Below are 16,090 nucleotides of genomic sequence, written 5' to 3' on the forward strand. Positions count from 1 at the left end.
ATGTAAGCCACTACTTAACACTAAAACTACCGAGCAATTAAATTAACTTTTTGGAATTCCTGTATAAAAACTCCAAGAATGCATTTATTGAAACTTTACTTAATTTACAATTTAGTTGGGGTATTGATACATCAAATTCTTTAATAATTTCTCAGAAAATCATCTGATCTTTTTAATCATTGCAAAAAGAAGAAATCAGGAGTGGGTCACTTTGACCTATTTGGCAGTTTTAGTGTTAAAAACTAAAAAGCGACAGTTTTCGCAGAGAAAGAAATTGTTCAAAAATTGCATTTCTACCAAAATTTCTTATGAAATTAGGCGAGGTTGTCCACTTTCGCTACCTTTAACTAACTAAAAAGCCATATATTATATATAATATCGGATACGTGCATTAATAGGATCTTTTTTAATAAATTCCATTTTTGGTCTATAGCAATTACCTGCGTTGTATCGTTGTGACACTTGTGAGTACCCTTAAACGATGCTATTTGATTGTTGAGAATCTCATTTTCATTTTGATGTGATGATCCTTCACATTGGTTCACCTCTAGCCCGCTTATATCAATGTCCACGCTTAAGAATTCTCGAACCCTTAAAAAGTCAATTTCAGCGAAAAATATTATTCTATAATTACCAGGTATGAAAATTGATATTGATATTTCATTACATTATACCAATCATTGAAAAGCGGAATAAAAAAATTATCGAACTTATAGTCAAGAACTTAAGAAATAGATGTAAAAGATATAAATTTTCATGTTTGATTTACTGTGAACATTTCTATAGAGAACACATACACATTCTTTTTAATTTTATGATACCTTCCTAATCTTCAAGTTAAGAACAGTTTTAAAAATTTACGAGGTTATAATATAATGAATAACATTTATTTTATTTAATATCAACGAAATTATTCAGATTTTTTAAGTCAGTAAGTCAGATTTTTCCAAATGAAAGGTTGAGAAAAGTTATACAAGCCAAGGCACACAATTGATCTAGATTACATTTCTAATTTAGATCAAAAGTGCAAAAAATCGAACAAAGAACTGTTAAATGTTGTAAGAAGGTTTACTTTCCTATTTCATTTTCATCATAAGAAGAAGGATGCTCACAAAGAAGGTAAATCCACTTTTACCTTAAAAAAGTTTCTTTTCTACACCCTCTTGTTTCAGAAATATTGCAAAAAATATACTTTCAACCCCAAAATTTGAGAGTTGTTTTCACTCCTTCAAAGTGGATGTTGAAAAAATACGTGTCAAATTTTTGTTGAGAACTAATGTCTCACATGAGTTTCATAAAAATCGGCATGTGCGAGTTGAAGATAAAAATACGTACGTACTTCTTTATCTAAAGTTATTGATAAATCATGGTATATCATATCTAATCAACTTCCAGATCAAAACAAATTTCATTATTTTTTTTATAAGGTAAATCAATTTGTTATTCTGTTTTGGAAGATACGCAAGTACTATATTTTTGTCATCATACCTTTTATTATAACCGTCGAAATTTTATTTCACTGATGCTCTAATACTTTGAAATTTCGACAAGAAATCAAACTAGTACATTTAATTTAATCAGCCATACACAACTAAGGAAGACGCAATACAATCACATCCATAGATAATTATCTGCATAATTTAAAGTAGTTGTCAATGAACCAATGAGGTGGACGCAACTTAAAATATACAATAAAAAAAACTAAACTTTAAAGATTAAATATAAAGGTCACTAGAATTGTTAATATAAGATAATACTAAATGATTTTTACGAACCCATGTCGAGCGTCCAGCGGAAGGATATTAACGCTGTAGGAGATCAACCAGCGATGACTTTTGCAAGAGAAATACGGGATGGTCCACCAACCCCTGTAGGATTCAATCGGCGGTGACTGCATGAATTTCGGTGACCTGAGATAACACGCAAACGCCACAAACCGCCATAGAAACTTCGACCTTTTGGTGCACACGCGGTTCGTGCAACAACCCCATTAATATAAGTTGCTTCTCCTTTAATTTCGTGGTCCTGTGGCACTTCACGGTCATCCGATAGACAAAGATTAATCGAATTTCGACCGCATTTTCAATTATCGTCTGAATGCATCAGTATTCCAGGATTTATAATATTTTACGTATGATAATGGAAATGAATAACAATATAATACCTATTACATTTAATCGGAATAATTAAATTATGCATGTATTCATTTCACAATAATTTGCAATTAATTCGAAGGTAATACCAGACAGGTCAGTATAATTTCGTTGAAAATAATGAGACAGTAACGAATATAATCAAAAATAATTGGATGATTTAATTAAATATATAGTAAAGTTATAAAAATGATATTGATATATCTGAGCAAAAACTTTAATGTAGACATTAGAGTAGTTATTACGAAAATAATAAAAACTTCTGTAACTGTTTAGAAAAAGGGCAAAAATATCTACATATTTATAAAGTAACACATTATTCTCTGTATTTATTTAATGAAATAGAAAGTATATCGAAAATAATATTAAATAGAAAGTATAGTAAGAATATCCATAAAGATAATAGTTTTATTTGAAAAAAAATATATATTATATATATATATATATATATATATATATATATATATATATATATATATATATATATATATATATGATAATTTATAAAGCAATATGTACTATTAGGACTTTTGTAATCGAGAAATATTAAGTGTCTTAAAATTAGATATTTCTTCGATTTTAAATTATGTATTTTCCACAAACTAATAAATAATTGTAAACTGGTTTAAATGTGATGCGAAATATAATATCTACTAATGTGTAAAACGAATTTTATCTAAAATCAATTTCCAATTTGTTCAAGTCATCCCATATTATATTCGACAGTTAGAGTATGATGCACGCTATAAATATTCCTGGGTTGCATACACACGTAAAAATCCTCTAACGGTATACCCATAACGTATTGATTATCGTAAATGTCTGTTTAAGCGTTTATATCCCCTTCAAAATGAAAGTCACGTTCATAATTCTTGCGTTAAATGCATCACAGTTAAGTCTCGTAATTGAAATATGATATACGATCCCCAAAATTAAATAATAAATCTTGTTAATTATGCGTGTGTTAGAAATACATGCTATCGCTTTCCCAAAAACAAAATCAAATTTTACAATTAACAATAAACTCCACAACAGCATGATTAATAACGTACAAGTTTCACATTGATTATTAACAAGTAATTTTGAATTCACTATATATTAAATAAATTGATCCATTTTAATTATATCACCTTTTTTAAAGTTAATATACATTAATGGTAAATTGTATTCAGTGGACACTCATAGATAAATAAACAATTCGTATTCGCGATTACGAGCATATAAGTATTCAATTCACAAATTTAATGCTTAGATCCTTGAAGTAATTTTACGTTAACCCTTTGCTTTACAATTTATTTCGACTCAGATGTTCCTGCTTACAATACTTAGTTTTGTTGCAATCGTATAGATACAGTTATTGTAAAGGAAATTTTATTATTACAAGTTCAATTAAATTTATTTATGAAAATAAGAAAATTATTTTACTTGCAATATAGCAGATTTGTAAAATAATGTACAAAATCAATTTTCGCGCAGAGAGCACGTGCGGGCGAGACTCGTTATTTCCACTCAACGGATTAAAGAAAATTATTACTTACGTATTTCATTATAATTTGTATAGATGTATTTAAAGCACTATTAAAATTAGCTTCTCCTTGTTAGATTAGGAAACACGAAACCAAATTATTAGATTTTATAATTCCGTATAGCAAAGTAATTTCAAAAGTACTTTCATACTTTGGTATTCGTTATAAGTACTGATCTAATTCTGATGTTTTAATTAGAATATTGATTGACTATAATTTAATTTCAAAGTCAAGCAGGTATTCAAATACTTACTTTAAGTTATTAAAATTAATTACACAAATTTGTTATCTAGACAAATGTAGTTGGATTGCTATTAATATTCATTGGAATAATTTTAACATATCATTCACCGGATTAATGTCTAAGTATCAATGTTTAATTATTATTTTATTATCATTAGGTATTCTTATTATAAATAAACATTATTGGTTAGAAAATTAATATTTAATTCCACCATAAGCTAACCTTCATGTACACTGTTTATTAGTATGTATTATCACTGTTCAGTGCGTAATTCATGATCATCATAAATCATCGAATTTTGAGACATTCGGACAGTACGGTAATCATCATTACTGTGATATTTTGGCGGAAGTAGGAGGCCAGACCTGAAAACGCTTACGTCTTTGCATTTTCGCGTATCAAAGTTTCTATGACTTGACGCTTTTACGGGATGATGAGGGATGATGAATGATCGTGGAGCGCCTACAAAATGTTAAACCTCTTCCCGGCAATAATATTTATATCTTTCTTTGTACTCGAGTCAAAACTGCAGAAAGTTTTCGAAGAAATCAACAAACAAATTTTTATTTTACAATATATAAGAGGAATAAAATTAAACGGTAATATTTAATTAATAGGTCATATCGATACATAATAATATTGCAAAGTAATATTTTTAATTGTTCGTAAATTATATTGTTTGTAATATTTCGTCATTATTATTATTTTTTTGCCAGGAAGAGAAAATGAAAATCAAGTATGATTGGTGAAGTGCAAAACAAAAAGTCCTTCAGTGCGTGTGCGTGCGTGCAGGTGCTAATTTTTGGAAAGCTACATACATGTATAGTACACATATACGAGTGTGTTATTACTTATTAATTAAAGACACTATTGCTCATAAGCAGAAAATCTGGTTTTTAACTGTTCTAATAATAAATGTATGTAAGATATTATTAAAGAACTTGACGTTAACCTGATTCTGAATTATAAGTAGAAAATGTTTTCCGTTATAAAAACTATTATGATATACATTTCTCTAATACGTAAACATCTGATGAGTTTGTAGTAATATTAAAAATGTATCTTTTTGGAATGAAATGAAACCAGATTCTATACTTCTGTACATGTTTATTACTTATATTATATTAACACAATTTTGTGTATATTAAATGTAGAATTATATAATCCATTATTTATGAGCTGTTTACATTGTAAAGTCACTCAGTTATTTATTTAACATACTGTAATTTTCAACACACCGTAGAGTGTATTCAATAATAATAGAATAAGACTTACTAAAAATAATAAAAACTGAGCTTGATTCCAATACCTTATAATTATCATTATCATCGTACTATATTTGATTTTTAGAAACATATTTAAGATATGATAAGTTTTAATATAAATTTGTTGTCTGATGTACTTGCATTAATAGACTAGATTAAGTAAATTTGTTATTACGAAGTTTCTAATTAATATTGGTTATAGCAATTTATAAACGAAATTCATTTAAACTTATGTTATATATCATTTGATTATATAATATAGATTATATTTATTTAAAATTGTGCATTTATTTGAAATATTCAGCTGAAAAAATATAATCATTTGAAATTATATGAAATAGCTTGTTGGATACATTTTATATATGAAAACAATATTCAATGAAAAAGAAAGTAACAAATATATTTCACGCAGAAATGTTTCCATAATTATTTCCAAGGGTATAAATTAAAAAATGGGAAATATATTTAACAGTGCTATAATAAATGTTAAATGTTAATCCTGAAATTATCTGAATTATCTAATTATTATTTAAATTAAATTATTAATGTTTTATATTTGATATCTAACATCACCAATATGTTAAAAAGTATGACAATTAATCTGTTGAAGCATGCGGAATCCATGGAGATGCTTTAAAACATGGAGGTGCATCAGATTTTGAAACTATGTGACTAATCGAACCTCAATTCCGTAGAGGTACCAGCATTCTCAAACCACGGTAAACTCGAATCTGGTGTTGACCCCGGCTGGAGTTCGTGGTTCTCAACCTTTGAGGGCTCACCGACGCTACCCGGGCTTCTTTCCAACCATATTGCATTGATGACCGTCCCCGTGGATGCGTTTAATGCTATCAGCCTTGTTTCCACAGCATCGTTTACCGACACCAGCAAAGATTTCGCGATGGCGTCTAAAAATACTACGAAACACTCAAATGTAGCAATATAAAAGATTTACATAACACTCAAGAAGTTATAGAAAACATGAACAAAATACACCAATTCTCTGAAAAACTGGTGAACACATTTCTGATACTGTGTTGACATGCTAGCCTGTAAATGTTGTTTGTAGTTGTTGATTTTTTTATTGCATCTTGAAAATGAAAAACAACAGAGAAATATCTTTCTGTGATATAAGTACCAAGTGATGTTTGTTCAGTTTACTAGAATTTTGATGACAGTTTTGAATGTTAAATAATGTTTCTGACAGTCAGTTTCATCAGAAAGTAAGTTTTATAAATTCTAGAATACATAGAAACTACTATTAACAATTTACACACATTAATATAGTTGCATATAAATTCATTCTCTCACTCTGAAATGAATTTTAATTTATGTTATAGAATACTAATGTTTATTTATGTAGATATGGCATCTTTCTTATTTTATTTTAATCGTTCTGTTATTTGATTTGAAAAGTCCGTTTTAACAATTGAAGTCCTATTTTTGAGTTGATGATATTACAAATAACAATAACTCAAGTGCAATAACTAAAATTTTATCATTCATTTACCTTTCCAAGTAAATAAAATCTTATACAACAAAATGTTAATCTACACTTTCAACTAACATTGGGTGATCCCATAAATAATGCGTCGTTTCATATTTTTTTATTGTTAAAATCAAAGATAAACAGAACTGTTTTTCATCTGAAACATATTCACCTTTACTTTCTATAAATTGTCTATCCATATATTACAATTATTTAAAAAAAATTTTTGTTTATCTTTATTTTAAAAAATAAAAGAAATATTAAAAACCACATTACTTATGGGATGACTCAATATATTCGCGAAGATGGACCTTTTTTCAAGTTGTACTAGGTGCCTAGCATATGGCTCGAGAGTATTTTATGTTAGAACTCCAAAGAAACATTTTGAAGACGTATTGAAAGTTGATGTACTGTCGTTAGTGTCTTGCCTTAGTGACCTCAGTGGCGAGTTATTTCTATCGTTGTTAGTTTCAGTAGTGGGCAAGTTGAGTGAAGGAAGTAGATCAAAAACAAGTGAATTGAAGAAGGTTTTCGCGCACAACATACAGGATAAGAGCCTATGCACACGAGTGACGCGATTCCACTGGGGTAGCAGAAGTTTTTACAACTTCTCTTACTTGAAAGTAAAATAGAAATATGTGGAGATATACAAGCGCGCAAATATACGAATTCACTCTCAAAACGGTACTTCGAGAAATAATTTGCATTGAAGTCTGGAATCCGTGTAAAAACTTTTGTATTCTGTTCTCAAGACTTGAAACTACTATTTAAAACAAGAAAAATATTTCGATTTTTTCAAAATATTATTATGTCCTAACTCTTTAACTGTAAAAAAAGTGACACAATTTTAAACCTACCTAACCCCAAGTGGTTAATACGCAATGTAACTTTTATCAATGTGCAACCTTGTGAATCTTCTATTTCTTAATTTTGTATTATTCTATTATATTAAGTATAATACTGTATGTTATCAATCATCTAATAATAGTGTATGTCATCTTCTTGAACTCAATTCTTTCATCGAAGGCTGTGCACATTATATTCTAATCTAATATAATTGCAAAGTGGAAAATTCTATCAGTCTCAAATCGCAGTGAGTATTTATGATACGCAGACTGTATCAAACCTTGTCGTACAGAGGTACAGCTTCGAGGCTAGTCCCGCCGTAGCTAAAAGGTTAAATCATCATTATTTACTATCTTCTCAACCCCTATAACACGAGTTATATGTGATTAGTGATTAGCTAATTACTTATGCCTCCCTCGCCATCCTCCTTATTTAATTCTCCGTAAGCAGTTACGTATGTTAGAGAAAACATAAAGAAGCAATCAGTAGAGGAGAAAAAGGTATAACATTTCTTAGTTGGTCAACAAGAGATGGTGTTTATAAAAGCATGTTCAATCAACCAATGCAATCGAAAATAAACTTTCCTACTCTGCGTACCGTCTCAGTGAATTGCACGGTAGTAACAAAACATAAAACTGTACTTAAACCTTTTCAAATGAACGTCATTTTCCAATCGACAGTTCATTAACTTCAAACTAGGATCCTAGAGGTCACTTTATTGTAGTACGTCTTTAGTAAACACGTGCGCTTCTAGTGCCCTGACCACCATCCTCAATAGCAATTGCCGCATCGTAAACCTTCAGACGCGTCGCCTTAATTAAAGGCTTGCCTGGCACGCGCCACGCTAGGGCTTGCCACCCTTGCGGATTTTCTACCAATATTTTCTGCTCATGATACTTCTCTGCAGCGGAATTTTCCGTGATAGGTCTTCGCACGATAAGCCTCTCCGTGGCAGATTCCACTTCCACGTATGGCATGGAAAGAGATGATTAGAATTCAGAAAAAGAATCGTTCTCTACGGAATACCAAGAAAAATTATTTATTAGGCATAACATCGCCCTGTTTTGCTATTTTAATATTTTAAAAAGTATTGACGAAACCGATACTATGCTGTTATGTATTTGATACAGTGCATAATCAATAAGCTGTTTCTGTTGGGTGTTTAAGAAATAATAATACTTTTATTAAATACACAAAATGCAAATAACATAAATCGCAAGACACCGTAAACATGTAAAATATGAATATATCTCAATACCAAATTCCTTTCCCGAACAATAAACAAAATACAATATGTTAAATACGTAGATACATATATCGATTTGTATATACTTTTCTAACAGTTTCAACTTTAACACATAATTTATATCTTGCATAACGAATGGTGAAATGTGTAATCACAGCACGTTACCAGAGGAACAAAAGAACAATCCTTCATTTCTTTTTAACTGAATAATTTCTAATTTTTTCATTGTTTTGATGACACTGATAGAACTGAGTAACATCTATTTCAAATATATTTCATTTTGTATGTTTAGAGAGATTTTACAAAATATTCATTCTCATTGTAAGAGCCCTTAGAATATACTGAATTCATTTAATCTGCTTTGGTATTTAACAAAAAATTGAACTAGTTGACTACATAGGTTCTCTTCATTGGTTTGTACTAAGTATACAATGATACAATAGTTACTGCTTCTATAACAAAAAGAGATACAAAAATAAGAATCTATATGTAGGTATCGTACATGCATTAGTAACAAAGGGTTCAATAAATATTTGAAATATATATACGAAATTATTCCTAACTTACAATAAAAAAAACACTTAAAAAATATTTATTTATATTTTTTTAATACCTCCACAAGGTTTTCTTGGAAAAAGTGTCTCTGTTGTATAGTTTGTCGATTATGCAGAACCAAAATAATAATTTAAGTAAATACTGCGCAAATTTGATAAGAGCTATATGAATAAGTAAAACTAATAAGCTATTTAATTTATGTAAAATTCTTTTTCCTTTCAGCAGACATCCCCCTAAAATTTGTTGTCCACCAAATAATCAATATCCTTATCTAATCTAGTTGAAAAAAAGTATGTAGCATCAATATTTGCTATGGTTTTAAAGAAAATAGCTTGTAATAGCTTATTCATTCTGCTAGTGATGTCCATTTTAAGTCAAATTTGATATGAAATATGGTACCACCATACTATAGATACTGAGTGAGCCATTTAAATAGATCCATTCCAATATCTTCGAAATTATTGATGATAGAAAAACATATGTCGGACAAAAGTTTGGTGAGTTCATGGAACACATCTTGTATAAGCAACTTCTTTGTGGACGCGTAGGAGGCATATGAAGGTCAATTTTGTGTTTTGAATGAAATCATATATGTTTTAATTAATATAAGTACTAATTTATACAGCTATATTCTACACAAGAATTCTAAGTCATTTAAACCTAAAAATTACTAATTTACAAGATATCTGAATTATAATATTGAATAATGATACAGGTATTATCCAACTCTCACGTCATGAGTCAATCCTAAAAACTGAAAATACACAGGGGCACTTTTTTCAATGTGTTGTAGAAATCGACATTGTGAGCAACTTTTTTCTACACATGTATGCGACGATCTCGCTTATTGATAATTTTCGAGATATTTGTTTCCTTTTTAAATATCTCCAATGCATTTTACAATTTGTCTGGACGAGACATTCGGTAAATTGTCTTCGTAGTATGCGTGGATGTATCGTGTGCAGTTCGCCTCTCTCGTCAGCTTCAGTGTCGTAGGGTTTAAAAGTGCACAGGGACAAGAGGACTCTTCCACTCACGATGCTCGGACCGCTTCGGTTTTCGATGCATGGTCATTATTGGCGCGCGGCAATAACAAAGAACGGAAGCGAGACCGAATGCAACGAAGTGAGACGTAACGATAGGAAACACAATTCTCTATAGTTGGGTCTCACTCCGTCCCATACGGTCCCGTTTCCTTTCTTTGTTATTGCCGCGTGCCAATAATGACCATGCGTCGAAAGCCGAGGCGGCACGAGCATTGTGAATGGAAGCGCCCCTTTGCCCCTGTGACCTTTTGGCTTAGTGGATTGACTCAAGACGTGAGATTTACACATATCACTTCCATATCACATTATAGAATAATAGGAAAAGTATTTTGAACATTTTGTACACACGTATGTAAATCTGTCTAAACCGATTAGGATATCTTCACGTCAAAAGTAAGATCTTATGAAGTTTTTATGACTAATCCAATTACTGCCCTGAAAAAATCACCTTTTCTTTCCATACCTCCCGTTTCACCATTTCTGAACTTTTACGTCTAACGTTATAATTAAACTACGGATTTTTATGCACTTATGCAAAATTTGAAAGTAATTGCACGGACTGCACATGATACGAAAATATTTATAAAATATTCAAAACGTAGTACTTTTTATAACGCTTCTTAAGGGATAATATTGTCGATTACAATTCTACTTTCCTAATTATATTCTTAAACATTTCAAGTTGCATAAAGATCCGCAGTCTGATAATCCTACCTGTTACACTTTTTGCTATTCTTCAGGTAAGTTACCCTCTGAATATTTAAAGCCTTATTTAAATTTTTGTAACAACTAGATGCACGTAATTACCATGCAAAGGACGGTCGATGCATTCCGGTGTCTTGCATATTCTCGTTACCGTTTCAGCAAATGAAATTCGATTAGGCGATGATATATCGGGTCCTGTATAAATTGGACTGTTGACAATGCGGTCCGTCATCGTGCGTGGGTGATTGAGCAAATCGATTTTACGTCGGCCTGGTGGATTGCCGTGGAACGGACGAGAATTCAATAACGCGAGAAAAGAGTTTCGCTACTTTGAAACACCGTTTGCTATTTCTCACGAGGGTCTTCGAGTAAAAGGAATTTGTGAGGCAGAGAATTGCGGAAGAAACGAATGGTCAGTAAAATGTACGCTGATGGTAGCAATGCTGCAGCAAGGAACTATGTATGCACATTTTTCGCGTTCTTAAACAAGCTAAAGTGAATGAGCGATATAAGGCGAGAATCATGCAATTATACGCCTGGAAAATTTTGAGACAAATTTTTTAATAAAAAGAGAAAGAAGAGTTTCTTTTTTAATCAGTTAACTGCGTTTAGCGAGTATACGCGTCATCTTAACACTAAACTATCGAACAGTTAAATTGACTTTTTGAAATTTCTCTATAGAAACTTTAAGAGTGCATCTATCGAGACTTCGATTGATTAACAATTCAATATGTCTATTGGTAAAGCAATTTTTTAAATAATTTCTCAAAGAAATATCTGCTATCTTTTTAGCAATTGCAGAAAGAAGACACCAGGAATGAGTCAGTTTGACTCGCCTGGTAGTATTAGTGTTAAAACTCTAAATGATGCTGAGTTTTTCAACGATGGATTATTTATTTTTTTGACAAACATGTAATTCTTCTTCCTTTCGCTTTAATTTTTCGTTAGAACATATTATAAGTGCATTTGTCCTGCATTTGACGAGGATACACTTCATTGTTTAATTGCGCGCAACAAGATATTATTGAAACTAAATTCAACATACATTGAAATATTTAAGAGTTTGCGTTTGTATCAACTTAAAAATATTGACAAACACTAATCAATTTGTTTTTACTATACACTAATCAATTTGTATTTACTATATAAATACGATCTGGTATTATGTTAAACGTGTTCGTTGCTTTAATATTAAAATAAATATTCTGCCCAGTTTGTATATTCCTCGAATAAATAATCCGACACACCACTTTAAAGGAAAATGGGCCATATACAGTTTTTTAGCTACGTAATGTCGAAGCATACATTACAAATGCCTGTATACTTGCAAAATAATAATCTGAATGAAACATTGTTAACTCTAGAACTACTAGATGGATCAAAGTGATACATTTCGGGTCTCTTCTTTTACAATTATTGAAAACAGATATATAATTTTCTGAGAAGTTATTGAGTAAATTGGTTTAGCGTGATCCAAACTAGAATATGAACAAATTAACATCTCAATAAATATATTTTTATAAATTTTATAAGGAGATACAAAACTGTTAATCTTACTGCTCGGTAATTTTAGTGTTAAAGATATTTATGTGAAAGGAGATGTAAACATTTAGCGACTTTCATCGCGTCGAAAGTGTAACGCGTCGTCTCACGCTCTGACGATTGTTCGCAACTTTTTAATAAAAAATTCAATTGTTCTCGTCCCGCAAGTACCGTATTCATTAGCTTAAGCGCAGCGTGACTTTTTCATGCTTTCCAAACTGAAACTTCCCGTGAAAAGGCCGTTCTAAATCGATTGTGGCGATAACAAAATTCGTTAGATGAGCTGAACGTCATTACAGAAACTGAGTTTCAACGACTCTGTGAAAATTGGAAAAACCGTTGGCAAAAGTGTATTCTAGGCAATGGAGATTACTTTGAAGGTAACCGAATAGATATTGCAGTATAAATGAACCACTTATATTTCACATAATTTGTCTCGGAATTTTTTGAATAGGCAATATAAAAGTAGAACTGTAAGCTTTTAAAATTTCGTTGTCAACCAAATTTCGTTTCAAAAAACGTTAAATTTAAATGTTTATTCAACTGTCACAATTAAGTTGCATAATAAATAGTATATTTTGTACATGATGTTTAGTTATGAAGGATTACTATATGGAGACGCATTGAATATTCGAAATGATCTTGAAAACAAACAGTTTTACTTGAATACTATAATGAGTGTCTAAAGAAATAGAATCATAGTGACGAGATATCTCGGCAACATCACTGTACACACGACATTGTGGAACCGAGATATCATGTCCATCGTAACCAAAAGGGTTAAAAATGGACATTCTAAACGAAAAGATTTTCCTTTCGTCGTGAGGAAAAGGTGTGCGTTTTCTTGCGTAATTTTAAAACACAGTGTAGATATGACACGTTTCATTCACGCTGTTTAACACGATTGATTGACGGTTACTATTTATAGAGTTAACAGAATTTTCCGTTTCTATCTGTAGAAATTTACATATTTTGCTCCGTTGGGTAACTTCGAAATACCGTGCTCACAGGAAACGCTTTATTCGTATTGTTTAAAATGGTGAATTAAACATTGCTGTTTATTTCATCTAACGTCGAGTCACCGTGGCCTGAATACTTTAAAAAACTGGAACTCGTATGTAGTAGATTGACATGCAACAGGTGCTGTAAGGAAACGTGATATGTAAATTGTTTGGCGCACGGTGCTCGCGATATGGTTTGAGATATGCGAGGTTCGGGTGGATTGTTTCCACGGAAAAGGTGCCAACTCGAACACTTTAACGGAACTCTCTGGAAATTGCAATATGAGTTTCAGCCGCGTCCCTTTCAATTTACCATCGCGTCTTCAAGTTTCCAAGATAGTATCGAGTTTCAATTTCAGTTCTTTTTCAACTTAAGTTTTCAACTGATAACGAAACAGTGGAGACAGAAAATCATATTTACAACGGAAGGATTTATTTCTGAACCTAATAAATTTACCATTCGTTTCTTTGTAAGCACAATAGAGTTTTTCGTATGCCATTAAATTAATAAGTACGTGTAAGTGTTTGAATAAACGGATTTTAGCGAATTGTCAAACGATGGGACACTTCTCTGACGTTCAGAGATTCATTTATTTAACTGTAGACCAACAGAATTGGTAAATTATTTTAATATTTATAGTGTCACGTATTTCTAGTTATTAAATTTTATACATTTTTCGATAGAAGTAATTGAGTAATTAAGAGACATACTCTTCGAAAAACAAATTGATTAAGTAGAAAAACGCACAAGTATTAAGTACAGTTTTTGGCAGCCTGTAGAGATTCAGAAAAAGCTAATTAAAAATACAAGTACATAATTACACTTAATATGACATTTTAATATTATTCGCTATTATAATGTTGTTTATGTATAGTAGTTTATACCAACTTCACGCTGTATTTTGTTATGAAAGGGTATGTAACGTAAGAGTGTACTTTATATTTCATATCACGGTATGTAACTGTTGAAGTGTGTAAAATAAACGTTAATAATGAATTTATTATATCGTTTTTCAATCCATACAACTGCAATTTAATTATAATAGTAAGAATTTAAAATGAATTATTAATTTGTTTGTATACTACACTTTATTATTAAAACATATTGCTTTTGTTTTTCATTTTCTCATCATGATATTAATTAAATGACACTGTAATAGATATCTTACTACTATGATGTATTGTGAACAGTGAAAAAATAACACCCATATCATAATTTTTGTGGTAATGGTAACTTTGGTAAAATAAAATACGTTTATTTTGTGGATGCCTATTACTTGCCTACATATGAATTGCTTTGAGAAATAGATAACTTCCACTATGGAAATTAAAAACGTCTTCTATATAAAAATTTTAAGAAATTAAAGTTTATAACAAAGTGTCTTTACACGATATAAATAAGAAAATTACGTCTTGTTTATTATTGTATTTAATATTACGTATCATTTGTACAGTATCAGAAATATTTTTTATTTTCGTCAATTTCTGATGTTAAAAGAAGGACAAAAATGAGAAAATTTATTTTGAAATATTTATTAGTCTTGTAACGATCTGTTGTTTAACCCTTTGACCTACAATGCCGTATGAGACTGGTGATGAAAACTTGAAACTGAATTTGACAATATTAAGCGTTATTTAACTTTTATAATTTAAATTAAGTAATAATTTTTATAATTTAAATTAAGTAATAAACATAAACATAAAATAAGCATCAAAATTTAGTCTTCTCCTAATAATAAACTATTAACGATAAAGTAATTGTATCGATCGCAGTTAAGAAATAAATCATAAGGTGAGGGGTTTAAATGAAGAACATCCCATTAAAAAAGTCGCAAATGAAAAACAACGGGAAAGTAAAATATTTTGAAACAAAACATTTGAAGAGACGTGAATTTACGACAGCAATCGCAAAGATGTTAATATAATTATTAATTTATAGTATTACACTATTACACGATTACTATAATATTATAAGAGTATAATGTTTTCCAACTTCTCTACTCGCTCGTACTTTCTTACAGTATTTGTTACTTATTTACAACTCACCATTATGCCTTAATACTCCCATTGTTCCCGAATTTTGGAGCATCAGAGCTGTCATGTCGGCTTTCTGACGTGCGGTGTCGTAACGTCGTGGATCGAGGGCTGCAGCAGCTGGTAGAGACTTAAATCCAGCAGTGGTGGCGCAATAGTCACCCAATGATCCAGTTGACGCCGCTTCTATTACGTCCAGAGCTTCTTCGATGTCCATCTTTATAATATATAATATTTCAATAATACTTCAATAATAGTACCTATACAAAACCTATATAACGAAATATTAATTTAATACTAGAACTACGGTACCAGTTAGAATGACAGGTTTCAATTTTTTTGTTTCGCAATTATTAATATCTTCAGAACATTCAATATTCAATATGATCTTGAAAATCAATAGTTTATCTTAAATGCTATAATGAATGTTTGAAGAAA

General features: G+C 30.5%; 1 protein-coding gene across 8 annotated transcripts in view; it reads right to left on the bottom strand.

Moving 5' to 3' along the window:
• The window catches only part of LOC116426355 (putative G-protein coupled receptor CG31760), a 151,996-nt gene that overhangs the window by 26,964 nt on the left and 108,942 nt on the right, over positions 1–16,090 (bottom strand). For all 8 annotated transcript variants that reach the window (XR_012999876.1, XR_012999879.1, XR_012999878.1 and 5 more), the window contains exons 4-7: positions 15,665–15,869; positions 5,871–6,105; positions 1,776–1,868; positions 441–591 (exon numbers count right to left, since the gene is read on the bottom strand). Coding sequence is in view for 4 of the 8 variants with exons in the window: in XM_076372846.1 (XP_076228961.1) it covers positions 441–591; positions 1,776–1,868; positions 5,871–6,105; positions 15,665–15,869 (684 nt within the window). In the remaining 4 variants the exon portion in view is untranslated. The remainder of the gene's footprint in view (positions 1–440; positions 592–1,775; positions 1,869–5,870; positions 6,106–15,664; positions 15,870–16,090) is intronic.

This window comes from Nomia melanderi, chromosome 12 (genome assembly GCF_051020985.1).
Source record: "Nomia melanderi isolate GNS246 chromosome 12, iyNomMela1, whole genome shotgun sequence".
Taxonomy (NCBI): Eukaryota; Metazoa; Arthropoda; class Insecta; order Hymenoptera; family Halictidae; genus Nomia; species Nomia melanderi.